Consider the following 18,845-nt stretch of genomic DNA (forward strand, 5'->3'; position numbering starts at 1 on the left):
AAAGTCACCAATGTATTGCGGGAAGCCCGACCTCGCCGGAGCACATCCTGCACCTGTGTCTTGTAGATTGTACTAGTAAGTTGTAGTGCAGTAGGGGCCTGGTGCGCGGCGGCCTACATGCAGCCAGGCAGTCCCGTACGTACAGCCTGTCAAGTGTCATTATCAGATTGCACGACATCGCGAAAAGATGCAACCACAGTGGCACACAAACGTCAGCGCTTGAAAGGAAAGAGAACGGAAGGGAAGGCACAGTGCCGTCGACAAACAGATTTGCGGGCTGTCGGTACGTGTTGGTAAGGACTACGGCGAGTGCGGGGCAGAGGTGTTGAACATTCAGGAGACACACAGAACGGTTTAAGCGATTGAACGCGTTGGAAGCGTCTGCAAAGAGAATACCCTCTGTGTCGTCCTGCTGGAAGGCATGGATTGCTGCCTCTATGCCTGACTCTTGGCCCCCACAGAGCTGGAGACAACCGACCGACTGGATTATGTCCACCTTGGTGACTTTGAGGATGGCTTTGCTGATAATCCGTCGCACAACCTCGCCAATCGGCCAGACTCCGGGGTCCTTATCAAGGGCAATGAGGCGGCAGGCAAGGAAGGCATCGAAGGAAGTACAGTGAGAAGGAAGTAAAGCAGGTCACATGAAAGTGCGTAGCATTCCCACGTGTAAGCTAACACGCACTACAAATCACGTATCACAGGCACAGGGCCTAGGGGACAACTACAAACTGTGAACTACGCACACATTCAAATACAGCTGTAGACACGCACTGCATGAATCTACAAGTACTCGTACAAACTGTGCAGGTCAGCGACACCTTCAACATCTGCTGGAACAATGGCACAAGGGAGTACTAAGAGTAAGAAAACGTAACATTCCCTCCCTCATGAGCGAATCTAATGCCTATACGCTATTGGGCATAACCGTAACTTGATACACGGCATTAACTAACAACGGTGAGCATGCCAGTTAATGTCACTCATTAAGATCACTTAGCGGGACTTCGGCAGAGGCTGGGAGAGTCACCTTGACTGCTGACAGTTCCACATCTAGGGGCACCAAGCGGTGGACGCTGCGCTTGTACACCTTCCCTTTGACCTTCACATCCACTACGCGCACCTTCCCGTCCTTTCCAGGATACGTAGCGACCACTCGACCAAGCGGCCACTGAGTCCTGGGAAGCGATTCGTCCAGCATCATCAGGATTTTGCCGACTGTAACCGATGCACTATCACGGTCACACTTCGTCTCCAAATTGGCTCGAGCAACAATCTCGCGGAGCCACCTCTTCCAAATGCGCTTCATCAGATCCTGGAGCAACTGCCAGCGACGATGCAGACCCCCCCCCCCCTCCGGGGTTGCTTCCAACGCTGTTGCAACTCTCGAATGGCCAACCAAGAAATGCAAAGGCGTTAGCGGCTCCAGGTCTTCACTCTTCTCCGAAAGCGTTGCCAATGGCCGCGAGTTGATGACAGCCTCGGCCTGCACCAATACTGTCTGGAGCTCTTCTTCAGTTAAACCAGCCTTGTACAGCACAGTCTGGAGAACTTGCTTCATGGAGCGCACGATCCGTTCGAACACGCCGCCGAAATGAGAAGAACGAGGCGGATTGAATTTCCATTCAATACCTTGGCCTGCATACTCCGATGTGAGGTCGGCATGGTCAAGCTGGGCGACTGCCTCCCTCAGCTCTCGCTCTGTCGCAACAAAATTGCTTCCATTATCAGTAAGCAACATCTCGGGTGTGCCGCGACGCCTGCAGAATCTCGTCAGGGCCATCTTGAAGCCAGTCGTGTCGAGAGAGGTAACCAGCTCCAAGTGACACGCTTGAGATTGCAGACACGTGAACACTGCCACATACCTCTTCTCTTGTGTATGTCCTCGACCTCTCTTCACTAGAAATGGTCCGGCGAAGTCCACAGCGGTGCGGGCGAATGCCAGAAGTGTTCCTTGCGTGCAGAGGTCTGGGAGAGGACCCATCCTGGGAGTGGCTGGTTTGCGCCACACCTTCTGACATCCCACGCAGTGGTGCCGATGTGACTTCACCATTTTCTTGCCCTTCACAAGCCAGTAGTGATCGGCGAGATTGGACAGGATGTGATTCGTGCCAATGCTGTGTCGGCATCGCTCATCCTCTCTCCGAATGATCAGCTCTGTCGCTCGGTGTCGAGGTGGTAGAATAATTGGCGACCGAAACTCAGATGCCAAGTGGTAAGCCGTACGCAGTCTCCCACTAACTCTTAATACGGGGTATCCAGTCTAGTGGTGAAACGGTTACCCTTTAAGGTAACAAACGGGTACCTGGCTTAAAGGGGAAGTATACCCTAAAATCAAATTTTCACCAGTTGTAGTCTTCGGGGTGCTGAGTCGAATGGTCTTGGTCCGAGGAAGCTGAGACGCTCCCTTCCTACTTGAATCCCAATCGAACTCGCGCACTTCCACCGAAACTGGGTGACTGCGCCCTACTAGATGGGGATTTGTATGCAAAATGTCACTAAAAGCGCCATTTCTTTCTTATAAAAGCACGGATGACCGCGATTGGCCCATATGTTGTAGTCTTTTGGACGCTGAGTCGACTGGTTTTGGTCCGAAAAGGCTGCGATGCAGCGTTCCTCCTTTATTCCCAATCGAACATGGTTGAAGAAGCGGTCACGTGCTCCTGCGTACACCAGTCAGCTGGTCACCGTGCCTGCAGGGTACATCTTACTAGCCTGTTTGACCTTTTTTGGGTGCAGTCCTGTCACTCGAGTTGAACTCGAGTTGAACCTTGGTGTGAAAGTTGTCGCCTGCTGGCGCGGTGACCAGGTGATTTGGGCACCCAGGAGCACGTGACCGCTTGTTCAACCATGTTCGATTGGGAATAAAGGAGGAACGCTGCATCGCAGCCTTTTCGGACCAAAACCAGTCGACTCAGCGTCCAAAAGACTACAACATATGGGCCAATCGCGGTCATCCGTGCTTTTATAAGAAAGAAATGGCGCTTTTAGTGACATTTTGCATACAAATCCCCATCTAGTAGGGCGCAGTCACCCAGTTTCGGTGGAAGTGCGCGAGTTCGATTGGGATTCAAGTAGGAAGGGAGCGTCGCAGCTTCCTCGGACCAAGACCATTCGACTCAGCACCCAGAAGACTACAACTGGTGAAAATTTGATTTTAGGGTATACTTCCCCTTTAACGGGCGGGTTATCGGGTACCCTTTAGCAAGCCATACACTTTTTACAAGAACCTTGCCACTGCATTGCCACTGCATTGTCACTGCATTGTCACTGCATTGCCACTGCATTGTCACTGCATTGTCACTGCATTGCCACTGCATTGTCACTGCATTGCCACTGTATTGTCACTGCATTGCCACTGCATTGTCACTGCATTGCCACTGCATTGTCACTGCATTGCCACTGCATTGTCACTGCATTGCCACTGCATTGTCACTGCATTGCCACTGGTTATGATCGTAAGCACAAAGCCTCTTTTAGGCCACCCTTTCTTTTTTCGTTGTTTAACGTCCGCGCCCGCGTACCTTTTTGCCTCCGACCGAAAAAACCCCAAGAAAGTAGTAGTACCAATAATATGCGAAGTTGTAAATACATGATTGTGTAGTTTCACAGTGTGACGATCATGACCTTAAACTTATAATCTTGCCTCCCGGGCATGCCTTTGTCTTGTGTTCTTTTTCTTTTTTTGTTGGCTTTTAAATATCGTACGGTGTGTGTCCTAGTAAAAATCCAGATGTAATGAATTCATGACATGCTAACTCCATGCTATGTACCTGTTTTGTTGGATTCATCAGGCATGTGCTCCAATGTACCATCAAAGAGTGTTGTTCTATGCCTGCAAGTGCCGTTAGACCCAGAAATATTGTATATATCACATGCTTTACTGGTCAAAATGTTTGATTGGGGTTTCCAGTTTTTGGAATGGGCTTTTGTTTTTTTTTCGCCCTCCCGCGTACCTTTTCGCGAAAAAAGGACGTTAAACAATGAATTAACAAAGGGTGGCCTTACGGGCATGGGAGAGAGAGCATGAACTATCTATGATTCAATTGGCTGTGAAGGAAGATCTGGCAGTGAAGGTTCATCATCGTCTTCGACTGCAGCCAAGACAAGTGGCATGGCCGGCTTCGGTGGAGCAGGAACTCGTACATCGATGATGTGGGCGCTCTTGTGCAGAAAGACTTGTGCATCGATCATTTCTGCAGACAACTTGCTCCGGCGCTTGTCGACGATCTGCCCAGCAAAGGAAAACACGCACTCAGATGCAACAGAAGTTGCTGGAATGCACAAGTACTTCCGTGCGAGTGGAGCCAGGCGGGGAAATCGGGCAGCATTTGTGCTCCACCACAACAGAGGGTCAACAGAGCGCTTGACTGGCTTTTCAGCCAGATAAGCTGCTACATCTGCTTCGATGGATCCCTCGCTATCCTCATCCTCACTGTCGTTGCAAAGCAGCTGATCCAGGAGGCAGCGGCGTTTTGCTGGTGGCTCGGAGCTGGAGCTTGAAGATTCCGTGCAGGGCGAGCAGCCGACACTTGCGTAGCTGATGAGCGTTTGCTGCACTTCATGTTGCTGCTCCAAGTCGAGGAACTTCAGAGCCCGAAACCGAGGGTCCAAAGCAGCAGCAAGCACTGCCTCTCCGTTGACATCTAAGCCATCCAAATGAAAGCGCTTTGTTTTACTATCCGCAAATGCCTGCTTCACGCGTACGCATGCCACTACCAGCAGATCGTCATCATCTCCGGTCTGGCAATGGGACTTCAGTGCCGTCAGTAGGGGAAGAAGCCAGGACAGGGTTGAGTACTGCTCACCGCCCAAAGATGTCGTCACCTGGTCCACCGACCTCAGGAAATCGAGGAGATGTTCAGCAGTGGCCCACTGGTCTGCGGACAAGTCCATGGAGCGGCGATCTTTGTCTGGCATATCCGCAAGGACCAACTGCACAGGCACTTTGAGCTGGACAAGACGATCCAACATCAGGTACACACTGTTCCATCTCGTTGCACAATCCTGAATCAGGTGCTTCACTTTCTTTGCACCAACCAGATGTTGCTTATCTTCAAGCTGGCCAGTTTTCAAGGCGGAATGCTTGAAATGTCCAACTAAGTGGCGGCACTTTGCAAACAGGTTTGATAAGGTCTTCTTATCCAGGGCGTCTCGTAACGCATTTTGAATTCGGTGAGCTGCACAGACAAGGGATGGCCAATTCAACTCTTCCCACAAGATACGGCCTGGAGTTGCACAAAAACAAAGAACAAAGAGCTCCATTATTGCTACGGTAAGTGAATGAATTTCCATATTTCAACACTTTATTTGTTGGTTCCCTTGCCACATGCATGCATGGTATGTGTGTGTGTGTGTGTGTGTGTGTGGTATGTATGTATGTATGTATGTATGTATGTATGTATGTATGTGCAAAGGATACATCTGTTTAGCAGCGTGACTTATTCAAACTGCACACTCTGTCCACCAAGTCAAATGCACTACTAATACTATCATTCTAGTTACCTGGCACTCATCTCTAAAATGCAATTCTATAAAATTAATTAGTATAATGGTTGTAGTTCCATGCTTACCTGCATAATCCACGTTCGCCGCCTGGTCATGCACAATGCCACAGATTTTGGCTGGATCGACATCATATTTGCGCACAGCGGACTCTATCTGCTCACTGATGCGAACACCTATGTGGGAACCAGGGAACTCAGTTGTCTCCAACGTGCATGATGCCATTTTCCAGCTCGCGTCCACGAAATGCGCTGTAGTCGTGGCGAATGCATGCGTTGCCTTGGACGTCCAAATGTCGGTGGTCAATGCAACATAGCTTACGTCGGCCAGCTTCCCCTTCAAAAGAGTCACACCGTCGGCGTGATCCTTGCGGACAAGTTTAGCAATAATGGTTCTCGAAGGAAGCACATATCCGGGCTCAACAAAATCGAACAGCTCCTTTAGGCCAGAGTCCGTGACTAGGCTGAGCGGCCGCCCATCTAGCCAGGTCCACCGTGGCAGGATCTTGGTGATGGCCATTGCACGAGGAACCGACATAACCCGCACTTTGGCCGCTTTCGCCTGAGGGAACTTCGCGATGGTCAGCTGAGAGTCCACTTTCTTGGCAGTGCTGGTCTGCTCCACGAAGTCAGAGGGGTGGCGATTTTTCAGGTGCCTCTGCAAGTTCGATGTCGAGGAGCCATCGTACTTCAGCACATCCTCACACAATAAACACTTCGCTTGATGGCCCTCGACATCGCGAGTGAAGAATTTCCACACTGCGGAACGTGCCTGGCGACTGAACGGAGTCGATGCGCTCGAAGGAGCTTGAGACAGAGTCACAGAGTTCGACATCGCAAACTTGCAAAGACAACCTAAACACTTCAGTTCAAACAAACACACAAGGAGACGACTCGACTTGTTCAAAACTTGCTCCAACAGGCGCGGCAACACTGAAGAGTATTTCCCACAACAACGAATCTCATCCGGGTGAGTCTCGACGGTACGGTTCCAGCAGCGGTTGGAAACTATTATTTTTTTAGAGACGACAGTTACTAGTACCTTCCGGATTTCGCGCCAGGATGACATGCAAGTACGAGTGACAAGCATTGCATGCACAGCGCTACATGCAAAACGGTCACATGTAGCAAGATCGATCAAGAACAACACGCTCAAACTGTACATCAAACTGTGCGATGTACGACTGTGCAAGTCAGCACCGTACCATACTGTCGTACACGACTAACGGTTACTCGTTTGCTAACGGATCAGCAGCTAAACAGACGGGTACCCGGATCACCCGTTTCACCCCTAGTATCCACTCTGTCCGTCGATGCGCGGTTGCAACTTGAGAAGAGGGGCACTGCTTGGCAACTCCTTCCCTTTTCTCAGTGTGCTCGTCACTTCACCATAGCTCTCATCTTGAGCATGCATGACCCAATAGTGCTCTGCTCTTTCAAACTCAGCTGGTGAGAGCTCGGGCACGGCAACCTCCTTGCTGTTCTTGATTGCAATCTTCACACGGGCGTTGCTGAGCGTTAGCTGTGGCAGTCGGCTCTTGCGGCGATTGTGTATGGCACGCATGCACCAAGCCGTGACCCGCACAAGACGGCTCCACGAGGAATAGTTGTTTGGACTTAGCCGCAACGGTGGTGACATCATTGCCGTCATCGTGATTTCAGGAGTCTTGAGCATTTGTGGTAGCTCCTTCGGCACGACTATCCTGCGATCTGGCCATTCGCTCTGTTGCTGTGCCAGAAACGTTGGTCGCTCTCCTCTGCCAGCTGTGTGACTGTCATCCCACGGGTGGGGAGATCAGCTGGATTTCTGACTCCGGGAACATGATGCCAGTTCCGTGCCAAAGACTGCTGTTGGATCTCCGATATCCGGTTTCCAACTTCCACCTTGAACTTTCGGCTGGGTGATCAAATCCAATATTGGACATTCATGGAATCGCTCCAGTAGTGGCTGTCGGCTGCTCTCACACCAAGAGCTTGGCTAACGTACGTCCCAAGACGCACACCCAGGACCGCTCCCTGCAGCTCTAGCATCGGAATGGATCGACGCTTGATCGGTGCTGGTCTTGCCTTGGCCATCACCAGGGTAACCTTCGCTGTACCATCTGGTCGCTCTGCTCGGACGTATGACGCAGTGGCGTAGGCCCGTTCTGATGCGTCGGTGAACGTGTGCACACTCAGACCCATCGACGTTGTGCTATCTTGAACACAGCGATCAATGCGTAGCTGTGTTAGCTTAGGCATCTCAGCAAACCATTCTTGCCAAGCTACCGCCGTCTCTTCAGGCAGTGGGTCGTCCCAGCCGAGCCCCGCAAGACATAGTTACTGGAACAACAACTTGCTCCTGATGGTGAATGGTGCTAGTTGCCCTCAGGGGTCAAACAGTGATGCCATGCGGCTGAGGACGGTGCGCTTCGTGCACACAGCGGATGTGGGTTCCTGATAGTGAAACGTGAAATAATCTTCGCTGACCATCCACGTTACGCCCAGTGCCTTTTGTGAGGGCTGTCCGGACGACTCTTGTGCCGTTATGGACTTAGACGTGGCCGGCGCGCGGTGCTCCGGTGGAATTGATTCCATCACTGCTTCACTGTTGCTCAACCACTTCCGGAGATGGAAGCCGCCTTCCTTCAGGAGGTCTTGTAGCTGAGACCGAAGACGCATTGCTTTCTGGTCGTCAGGCAAGGACTTCAACATGTCATCGACGTAGAATGCCTTGCGAACTGTGTCACTGACTGCTGGGTCGTAGTTCGCTCCGAAACGCTCGGCCGTCTCCAGCAAAGCTCTGCCTGCTAGGTATGGCGATGCACGGATGCCAAACGCCAACCTGGTGAACTCATAGGCCTTGACTCCGTCCCCGGTCTTCCAAAGAAATCGGTGATATCTGCGATCCTCAGGCTGTAGTGATACCTGAAGGAACATCTCCGACACATCAGCAATCAGTGCCACAGGGTGCATGCAGAACCGGATCAGTACTGTGACGAGGTCATTCTGCAGTCGCGGCCCAACGTACATGTGTTCATTGATGGACGTGCCGTTGAAGCGAGCTGCAGCATCAAACACAACACGGACCTTAGTTGTAGCCTTGTCTTCGCGGACTACTGCGAAGTGCGGCAGAAACCATTGCTCACGGCCACATTGCTGGACTTGATCAGATGTCAGCTCCTGAATGTACGCCTTCTGTAGGTACTCCTCCAGCACCTTTGCATAGCGAATCTGAACGGTTGGTCTTCTCTCTAGAGACCTCAGTAGCGAACGCAGCCGATCCTCGGCCTGCACTCGGTTGCTCGTGATCTGAGGACGCGCTCCATTCTGCCAGGGAATACCGACAACAAGTCGACCATCTGCGTACCCTAGCTGCTGTCGAGTCATTTCCTCAGCATGGCGTTCGTCAGGTGACAGGTAGCTCTCAGCAGACGGTTGCATGCCGCCCGCTTCCAAGTCCCAGAAGTTACGGACAAGCGAGTCGAAGCCTGTCTGTGTTAGTTCCAGGACATGATGGGTGTGCTGGACAGAGCTGTCTTGTATGGCTGAACCGAAACAGACTCATCCCAAGGGTGTGCGCCTTGCAATGGGCTCACCTGCCTTGCCAATCCGTTCTTCCTGTGCACTGTGCAGTGCTGCTGAATTTAGCCCGATTAGGATGTCGATGGCGCGTTGATTGCTTGCAGCAGGGAAATCAATGTCTGCTAGATGTGGCCACTGGTGACGCAGACGGCTCCAATCAGCAACGTGCACGTCGCTTGTGATCTTTGGCAGCACATATGCCTCAACTTCTGATATCTCCTGGCTGTCATGTTGATGAAGGGACAGAGACACCACCTCGCGCTCGCCTGAGAGAACTTGACCGCCTAGCACGCCAACATGCACTGGCTTGCGCTCTCCTCGCAGCCGTAGTCGGTGTGCAAGCCTCTCTGTGACAAAGCTGCATGTTGATCCAGAGTCAAGAAGGACGTTGGCTGTGGCAGTCACTGTTCCATTAGCAACCCTCACCGGTATCGTCATGAAGGAGGTCAAGCCGGCCTCGTAGTCATTGGCTGGCTGGGATTCGCTGTTCGCGTGGTGGCTAGCCTCTTTTCGCGTAGGTGGTGATGGTGTAAAACTGCCTTGTCGTTCACGGTGCAGTAGATGATGATGCTTGCCTTGACACCCTCGGCACACCACTGCCATGCAGTCTCGTGCCCAGTGCCCATCTCCCAGGCAGTTGACGCATAGGCGTAGGTTCCGGATCGTGTCATTTCTCTTTTGCACGGGCAGACTCTTGACTTCGCCACAATCTGCAATATGGTGTGCACCCTCGCACTTACCACAGGCATGGCTGTTGTCTGTATGCTGTCTTTGCACTGAGGCAGCTTGCTCTTTTCTAGAGTTGCTGCGGCTGCTAGAAGCGACCAAGTTACGTTTCGGCCCAGGCTGTGACGAGTCGCTTGATCGTGGAGTCCCAGGACTGGAGATAAACGTGCGCTCCCTGACTCCAATTGCCTGCTGGGTAACGGCCGATTACTCTTGTTTTGGTGCTCCTTGGGCTGCAGTGATACTGGTGGGCGGTCTCCCAGGCCAATTCGTTCCTCAACACGCATCTGCTTCTGGACGTGTGTTATTAGGAATTGCGAGAATGCCTGTATGTCACAGCTGGAATCATCGTATCGATCGAAGTAGCGTGCCAGGAGCCGTCGAGGAATCTTCCGGGTTAGCGCCAGGTATAACTCTCTGCCTCTGCACCTGGACTGCTTCCATGTTAAGCAGGGTATTGCGGAGCCGAATGGCGAACTTTTTCAGCTGGCTGACGTCACGCTCATTGGTCAAGACTGGCCACTCCATGAGCTCTCTTTCCTGGTTGTTCAGCTCTCGGTCTTGGCCACCGTACCAGCGTTCCAACTCGGCCATGATTGCTTTATATGCGCCAGGCCCATCCAAGACATCAGCAATCAGCTCCTCTGAAGAACCATCAGCAAGGGCCTCCCTCAGATGCGCAAGCTTGTGATTCTCCGACATTGCGTAACTGTCGTCAATCAGCCGAAGGAAACGCTGCCGCCACTTCAGGTAGCTTTTCACCTTCCCATCAAACTTGGGCAGCTCTAACGCCTTCAGGTGACTGGTAACAGCATAAGGCGAGTTCCATGACATGAATCCAGGCGATGCCATCTGGTGTCCAGGCAGTGCCAGCTGAGGCCGGTCCAGGCAACAGTGTTTGCTTCGCTGGTTGGAACGGCACTGCTCCAGGGTTGAGTGAGAGTGTCTCCGTCATGGCACTGCACAGTGAAGCTGTTTGCTCGGCTTTGTCCTTGTTCTTCTGTCGTTTTCCGATTTTTTCTTCTTCGGAGTCATTAGCCTTCTCGGTGCAGCGGGGCTTGGCTGGGCCTGTCCACTTGCTCCCAGCAGCATTGGACGCACGGCGCTACCAAGCACATGGACTTGCTGCAGCTGCTGCTGCTGTGGCGACGGCGGCTGCTGCTGCTGCATATGTACTGGCTGGGGCTGCAGCTGGTGCCGCATAGCTACTGGCTGGCTAATGCAGGCAGCTCCGCCTCCGGACGCAACTCCTGCGTTGGCCAGAGCACGTGTAGCAACACGCCTGGAAGCAGGCCCATAGTGACTAACAGTACTACTATCAGTGTGGCTGTTATCACTTTCACCACTACTGGCGTTAGTTGTAGTTCCAGTAGTTGTAGAGTCACCAGCAGTATCACTACTTGAGGCGCTACTGGATGACACATAGTGATCTGACTCTTCAGACACACCGCCAACGACGTTTGGGACATTCTGCGATAGCTGAGCAGCTGCTGTTCCTGCTACTAGTGTATTCACATGTTCAACACTGGGGCGCGCGAGTGGTAACGGAGGATTAGTCGTAAACCTACTACCGGTAACTGCACTGTCCGACTCCGCTCGTGGTGGCATACAAGATCGCAGAGTCGGACTTGCGCCGTCACGACTTCGTTGGAAGACCACGTCCCCGTCCGAAGCGATTTCTCTACGAGGCGACGGGCTAGCTCCTGCCGCCGACTCGTGCGCAGATTTTTCTTCGGAACGAGCTTGCTCCAAGGCTTGCCGTTTCTGCTGGACAGCTAACTTACTCTGCAGAACTTGTTCCTACAGTGCAGCAATCTCTTCTGCCGCTCGCACTTCGGCCTCTGCCCTTTTTCTGGCCACTCGAGCTCTCTCCAATTCTACAAGTTCAGTGTTCCCAGGACTGGCACGAGTACTCGAGCGCTCACTTCCAGAAAATCCATATCGCCTGGGTTCCTTTCCTTTCGTCGATCTGTGGCTGATACGCCGCTCCTCACTCATGGCGCCGACTCTCAGCAACCACGGAAAGCCAAAAGGATCCCGTCGGAGGTGCCAGTTTATGTTACTTTTCCTCAGCGCCCAGGTCAACACACTTTCGTCAACACCGGGTTTCCGCACACAATCGAATCACAGTTCAGTTTTACTCCACTCCGGAGAACACAATTCTTCAGACCCATGGAACATAGGAAAATCACAACAGCTCGAATGTAGAGCTCTCGTCCAACACAACAAGAAGCCAAAAACATTACCACGCGGCGAGCAACATGCGCATGCGAACAACTCACAGGACTAACAAAGGCACATGCTTCCAAAACCACACTCCGGGGACCCCCTTGGGCCGGAAATTAAATCCCGGTATAAGGATCACCCGCACAGTAGAGAGTTTTCGCACGGCGTTCAACGCGCTCACTTGACGCGTTCGAAGGTCACGTGCCACGTTCAGAAGCGAGGTAAACGCGCGTTGCCAACGTGGAACGCGGCCTCATCACGTTGGCACTTGATGGCCCAGCACGTGCGATTTACGCAAAGTTCTAATGGTTCACCATGTTCACCTGCTGCGAAAGCTCTTTTCAAGTGCGTCACGCACGTGAATAGCCTCACGTTCGGCCTTTTCACGTTGCACGCCGTGCGAAAACTCTCTAATATCGCAATGTACATGCCAAGTGACCCCCCCCCCCCCGGGGCCCCGGGCTCCGAAGGATCACCCCACAATACAAGAAGTTTTTTTTTTTTTTTTTACGAGTGTGGTCCGGCCTCTTGTACGGGCAGAATTAAGTAACACAGTGATACAATAAAAACAAGTACCAGTAGTTACCATATTGGTTACATACATGGACCATACGAGAAAAAGCAATGATGACGAGGCATAAACAAGTGTCTAGTGCTGTATGGCAGCTTCCGAGACAGCGAGTCGAGCGGATGACTCAGCCACCTCCGGGTGCGAATACAGCCGTCGTGCACCACGCAGGCAAGCCACGCCTGCACGGAGAAGGGCGAAGCTGAACCTGTAGCGGATCCATGCCATCACTGCAGAGTATGGCTCACCAGATTTGTCGGAGACCATTGCAGCTATTCTCTTGAGGAGAGCGGCAGCAGCTCGACCAGTACCACCAGTTGCAGCGAAAACCACAGGGATGAAGGTTCCACGCTCGACCTCCTTGACGCGCTGTTCGTATCGCCTCCGTTTTTCACGTTCATGACGCTGGTAGCAAGCGGTGATGGAAGAGGATCGATTTGAGGGAGCAAAGGGGTTGAAAACCCGAATATCGAGAAAGACTCTCTCAAACCGACCTCCCCAAACACCACTCGCCGCAACATCAAGTCGAGCCTGGTCCTCTGTGGAGGCAGTCTTGTAGCGGAGCTGCTCACCAGAGAGCGGTTGTAAGTGTGGCTCGATAGCGACACTATTGGCGACACGTTTCAATAGCGAGGCAGTGATGTCCCGCACCTCATTGTGTCGAAGTGACGGGAAACCTCCGGTGCTGCATGTCAGGGCATGGGCTACTGTGAAGCTGGCTCCACAGACACAGGTTGACGGTAAGCGAGAAGGCCGCCAGCCATAGCGCAGTGCCAAACCATCGCGGAACTCGCTTTTGGATAGCACAAATCCATGACGGGATAGCGGACGACAAGTAAGCCAGCTGGAGGCGCCAGGCTCACTTGCCAACTGAATTGTGTGCTGCAAAGTGGGCGATGCGTCGGCAGCGAAGCCACGGATGTCGGTCTTCGCTTTCTGGCGGTGATCTGCACGCTGTGACGCTTTGGCTGAGGCAATGCTGGCAAGAGCCAAGAAGTACAATTTTTTTTATATTTTTTTTTACAAGAAGTACAATCATGTACATGTACTTTGGATTTTGATTTGGCCCATATTTGTACTCATGCACGAGCTACCTGCTGCTACAAACAAATCCACGCTGCAGCGCGGCGCTGCGATGATGGGTCCGAAGTTCACTAGAAAAACTCTGCACCGTGTCCGGTTCTGGCCCTGATCGCGTGCTAGCCGGCTTTTTGTTGACCTAAAATCAAGGTCAGCAAGCTTTGAAACCGAAGAAGAAGCAAGACTGCAAGTAAAGAGCATGGTATATACAGAAGCCTTGCTTGGTAGTTTAACATGTTTTTCGATTTTGACAGCATGTTACAAGGCGAGGACGCGTAGTGCTCCTGACTACAACCATAAACCGGTTGGCAGAGTCCTGGTCTTGCGACCATTTGAACCGTATTGGGAAAACCCAGGTTCGGACCCTCGTTACTCTACGGGTTGGTAGGATTTTTATAATTTTCGTTTTTTTGTGTTGTAGAAGTCGTCGTGTTGCCGCCGTAGTATTGTTCACGTTGCTGCCGCTGCAGGGATCACGTCTGGAAGGATTTGTGATGTTATTTTCTTGTCTTCCTCTGTAATTAAATTATTTGTAATTTATATTTCTTTTTTCTTTTGTTCTTTTGTTCTTTTTCTTTTTTCTTGTCTTTTTCCAACTTCTGCCCATGGCGTCCTTCTCTCAGCGCTGCAGCTCGTCCGCTGTAACAGTCATAGTCATCACCATGACGACTGTTGTGAGAAGGTGCTCGCTGCCGACGAGGTTGGTGATGTCCCGACGAGGCCATGGGGACATCACCAACCTCGTCGGCAGCGAGCACCTTCTCACTACAGTCGTCATGGTGATGACTATGACTGTTACAGCGGACGAGCTGAGAGAAGGACGCCATGGGCAGAAGTTGGAAAAAGACAAGAAAAAAGAAAAAGAACAAAAGAACAAAAGAAAAGAAAAAAGAAATATAAATTACAAATAATTTAATTACAGAGGAAGACAAGAAAATAACATCACAAATGCTCTCGACCTGCTTCCTCCCTCGCACTGCCACTTCACAAACCTCAGCCCATACACGCTCTCAGTCCACTTTGTCACTTAGTCTTCCTTTAGCTTCTCGCCGCTATGGTTTATACTCGCTTAGCTTTCTTGGTTCCGATCGTTGGAACGCGCTTCCTGCTGATATTCGCACAATCTCCTTGCTCAGAAACTTCCGTTCATCTATTCAACAATTCATAGGGTACCCTGTAAAAAGGCCCTAGGCCTGTGGGACTGCCCTATTCAAAATTTAATAATAATAATAATAATAATAAATCCTTCCAGACGTGATCCCTGCAGCGGCAGCAACGTGAACAATACTACGGCGGCAACACGACGACTTCTACAACACAAAAAAACGAAAATTATAAAAATCCTACCAACCCGTAGAGTAACGAGGGTCCGAACCTGGGTTTTCCCAATACGGTTCAAATGGTCGCAAGACCGGGGCTCTGCCAACCGGTTTATGGTTGTAGTCAGGAGCACTACGCGTCCTCGCCTTGTAACATGCTGTCAAAATCGAAAAACAAGTAAAGAGCATGCAGTCGTTGTTTCAGTTTTATCTTTGTATTTTAATTTAGGGATGAAACAATTATACCGAATACTCGAGTACTCGCTCGGTTTTTTCAGAAATAATCGTACTCGGAATAAATCAGAGTACTCGTTCATACATGGCACATGCATTTACCACAGAAATCTGCAGTTTCAGAGCAGCAATCCGCAGATATTGATGTGCAGACTGCTTTGGGCCTGTCGAGGGGATCTCCTGCAAGAAGAATGACATGACAACTTTATGTAGAGGGAGCAGTTAATCGAGGATATGCTAAGGAAATAGATCGAGGCATACAAAATCTAGTAATTAAGGAGTTGGGATACCGTCAGCCGGTCACGGTCAGTGTAATGAATATACATGTACATGTATCGGCGAAAATGCTGATAGAGAGAATGTTTGAATTCGGGGAGGCTGGTTGTAGAGGTAAGAGAAGGCGGTAGGCAATTCCATAGCATTGCAGCTTTGTTGGAAAAGAGGGAAGAAAAACGCACACCGTGATAATTGATGTTCATTTTGTTTGGTCTTCTTGGACTTGAAGACAGTGAAAGGTGAAAATGTTGGAGGTGTTCTGGAGATATATGGATAAGTTTAAATAGAGTAACAAGAGCTGATACTTGTCTGCAAAAATGCAAGGACTCTAAGTCACAAAGGGCATTCATCACTTCTTTTCTGGTCTGGTAGATCTACATGGTGTCGACATAATTTTATTACAAGTATTATCGTAGATAGCTATAGTATAGCTACCTTTATACCATGGTACGGTACGGAGGGCCTGTTTTCAGCCAATCAGCGCTCGTCTAGCCATGGTTATATTGGCCAGTATAAATCCCGCGCGGGATTTATATTGAATATAAATCCCGGTGCACGGTACGTACGCTAGGGCACTGCCACCGTACAATTTCACTGCCTGAAAGGCAGTGAACTTGTACGATGGCAGTACTCCAGCGCACGAACCATTCGCAACAACTATAGCCTCTTGTACGGGCAAGAACAAAGTACATGTAATACAGCTAGCGTGTGTTGAAGAAGAAAATAAGCGGAAAACGTACTATGCTGTGAAACACGCATGAGGTACGATCAGGGCAAATGACAGCTGAAAAGGTTGAAAAGAAAAGGAAAGAAAACAAACGCACACACACACACACACACACACACAACATGTTGTGCCATACGCATGAATGTTAACGGCCAACGCCAAGGCCGACGCCATCGCAAATTGCCAGCCCTCCGAGACGACGACGTGAACCCCGGAGACGAAGGTCGACAGCCCGGAAAACAGCAAACTGATGGTGGATCCGCACCCAGGACATGCTGTAGGACTTGTCCCACCTGGAGGCAAGGCGCATAGCAAGTCGCCGTTGATACGCACGGTATTCTGTGTGCAGTGCACCATCAGTTGAGCAGACCAGCGGGGTGAAGGATGCTCGCAGCTCCGCTGCGGCCGCCTTGTACTTTCTCTTCTTGGAAGAGGCAGCACTGTTGGATACGGCGTTCCAAGAGAGGTTGGAGCGGACGTAGCTGAGTGTGTCGGCATCCACGATGCGGTTGTCAAAGTACGCCACCCTGTCTCCTTCCCAAACTCCCCGGACCAGCCAATCCGCCTGCAGTGTGGGACGGTTGTTGCCATCCTGCACAGGTACCATCACCGGCTCGACAGCCACACCTCCCCATGCAACGTCTGCCAGCCGGGCATCGAAGTCGCGGACATCGATGTGCCCGCGTTTGATGAGCCCACCCTTCATGCAATCCAGACCATGCTGTAGGGAGAAAGCAGCTCCACAGCCATCGCAATGCGACGGGAGAGCGTTCGGCTCCTGACCTCGCTGGTGACTTGACGGCACTGGCTGATGTGGTGAGCCATGTCGACCGGTGCACCGGTGCAAATGGCGGCCTGCAGAAACTCAGTGGTGCGCTTCGAAGTGGCATGAGCGTCAGGGGCTGACGTAACGGGATTGGTCAGGCCGAGACCTCCCACTTTGGCTGGAAGGGCCAACAGATCTTGCTCAACGTCAAGCACCTCACGACCGAGCAAGCTGGGGGCGAATACGTGCCGGATAGTGTCCCGCAGGGGGTATACTCGGTCTCGTTGCCTTCCAGCACACGCTGGAGGTAGGTCCACTCGCATGAGAGGGATCTCGTAAACGCGGAGTGTGCTGACTGCGGGTACGCCTTTGCTGCCTTGGCAAGACAGTTGACACCATCGACCCAATCACTCATTCTGCTACGGACAAAGGAAGAGACTCCCTCTGGATCACCAATGTAGCTACCAAGGAAGCGACCGAAGGTGGCGACTTGCACGTTTAGATTGCCGAAGATTTTCTTGGTGGCCTCCACATGATGGGGCTTGACGATCACGATGGATTTCGAGGGCTCGGCGAAGTACCCAAACGCTGGATCCTGCTCAAGGAGGGAGAGGAACCACTCCTTGATTCGCAGCAACCTCCCGAGGCACGACGAGTCGTCTGCGTACCAATTCTGGATGTGATTACTTGGATCCTTGAGACGCTCGATAAGGGACTGTATGCCGATAGCATACATGAGCATGGCTAATGGGCAGCCTTGGGTTGTTCCTTCGCGGCTGAGGATGGTATGGGTGCCGGCGCCATTCGGGTCTTTCAGAACTACCACTGGGAAGCCCTGATAGCAGTTGAAGAGGAACATTGAACAGCGCGGCTACAAAACCCTGCAGCATTCGCAACAGACACAACATACACCACATGCACGTGTACACTCCACACAGAACGGCATTACTGACGAGGAACAGTACACAATGGAAAAGAAGAATGACCTGGAATCGTCTACCGAGTATTCTATTATACTGAAACTGAGGATAAAGAACGTCAAATAACCACGAAGTATCCCGAATGGATCGGCAATGTACATTGTACTTCGAATAGTTGAAGATCATCAACAGACTGTCTCCTTCGTAACTAAGTTTATGATCATGTGCCAGCGTGTACTTCAAATCCACCTAAACCGATTGGATAACGCTAGAATGGATTGAAATGTGATACAGTGATACAAAACAGTGTATGAAAATGCATCTACTTGCAAGTGAGCAAAACTGATGCCGCATGGGAAAATCAGCACTATATTAAATCATGATAATACTTATTAATAGTAACACTTACTCCCAAAGAGTCCAAACTGTACAGTAGTCTAACTAGTGACGGTAGTTTGATTCAACGACAACTCCAGCACCTCAGCAATTCAGTTGACTTCCGCATCGTTCACGATCTTGCTCGACCATTCTTTCAATTGACAACTGATAACCAGCAGAACATGTTCATGTACTGTATGATCAAGAGTACATAACCCATAATAAGTACATAATCAGCGAAACCTTTGGTTGATTCGGTCATGTACTCTTGGTATGATGTAGGAGATCTCCAAATTATAGGTTCGTTGTTCTGGAAATGCGTAGGGGTACCTGGCATAAGTACATAACCCCCCGGGGGGGTTATGTACTCTTGATAAGTAGGATATGACCCTCGTAGTCGGGTTATATCCTCTACTTTATAATACGGGTAGCCGGTATTACCCTCTGACTCGGGTTATGCAATTACATACCAGTATAAAAACCGAGGTTTTTATAACTGGTATGTAATAGACCCTTTGCACAATAACGGTCACGTGATCCGAGACGGGGCATCCTCT

At 51.0% G+C, this 18,845-nt stretch overlaps 3 protein-coding genes across 3 annotated transcripts; all 3 read right to left on the reverse strand.

The window, feature by feature from the left end:
- Positions 1–979: 979 nt before the first annotated feature.
- Positions 980–2,053, reverse strand: LOC135813423 (uncharacterized). The gene has a single exon (XM_065326520.1). The coding sequence runs from the start codon at positions 2,051–2,053 to the stop codon at positions 980–982; it is 1,074 nt and encodes a 357-aa protein (XP_065182592.1).
- A 1,982-nt stretch (positions 2,054–4,035) lies between these two features.
- LOC135813424 (E3 SUMO-protein ligase ZBED1-like) lies at positions 4,036–6,339 on the reverse strand. Its single transcript, XM_065326521.1, has 2 exons — positions 5,574–6,339; positions 4,036–5,228 (listed from the first exon to the last, which is right to left on the reverse strand). Exons 1-2 carry the CDS (start codon positions 6,337–6,339, stop codon positions 4,036–4,038), a joined length of 1,959 nt encoding a protein of 652 aa, XP_065182593.1.
- A 1,532-nt stretch (positions 6,340–7,871) lies between these two features.
- On the reverse strand, positions 7,872–8,927 carry LOC135813425 (uncharacterized). The gene has a single exon (XM_065326522.1). It carries the CDS (start codon positions 8,925–8,927, stop codon positions 7,872–7,874), a length of 1,056 nt encoding a protein of 351 aa, XP_065182594.1.
- Positions 8,928–18,845: the final 9,918 nt, after the last annotated feature.

The sequence above is a fragment of the Sycon ciliatum genome, chromosome 4 (genome assembly GCF_964019385.1).
Source record: "Sycon ciliatum chromosome 4, ocSycCili1.1, whole genome shotgun sequence".
In the NCBI taxonomy this organism is placed as follows: domain Eukaryota; kingdom Metazoa; phylum Porifera; class Calcarea; order Leucosolenida; family Sycettidae; genus Sycon; species Sycon ciliatum.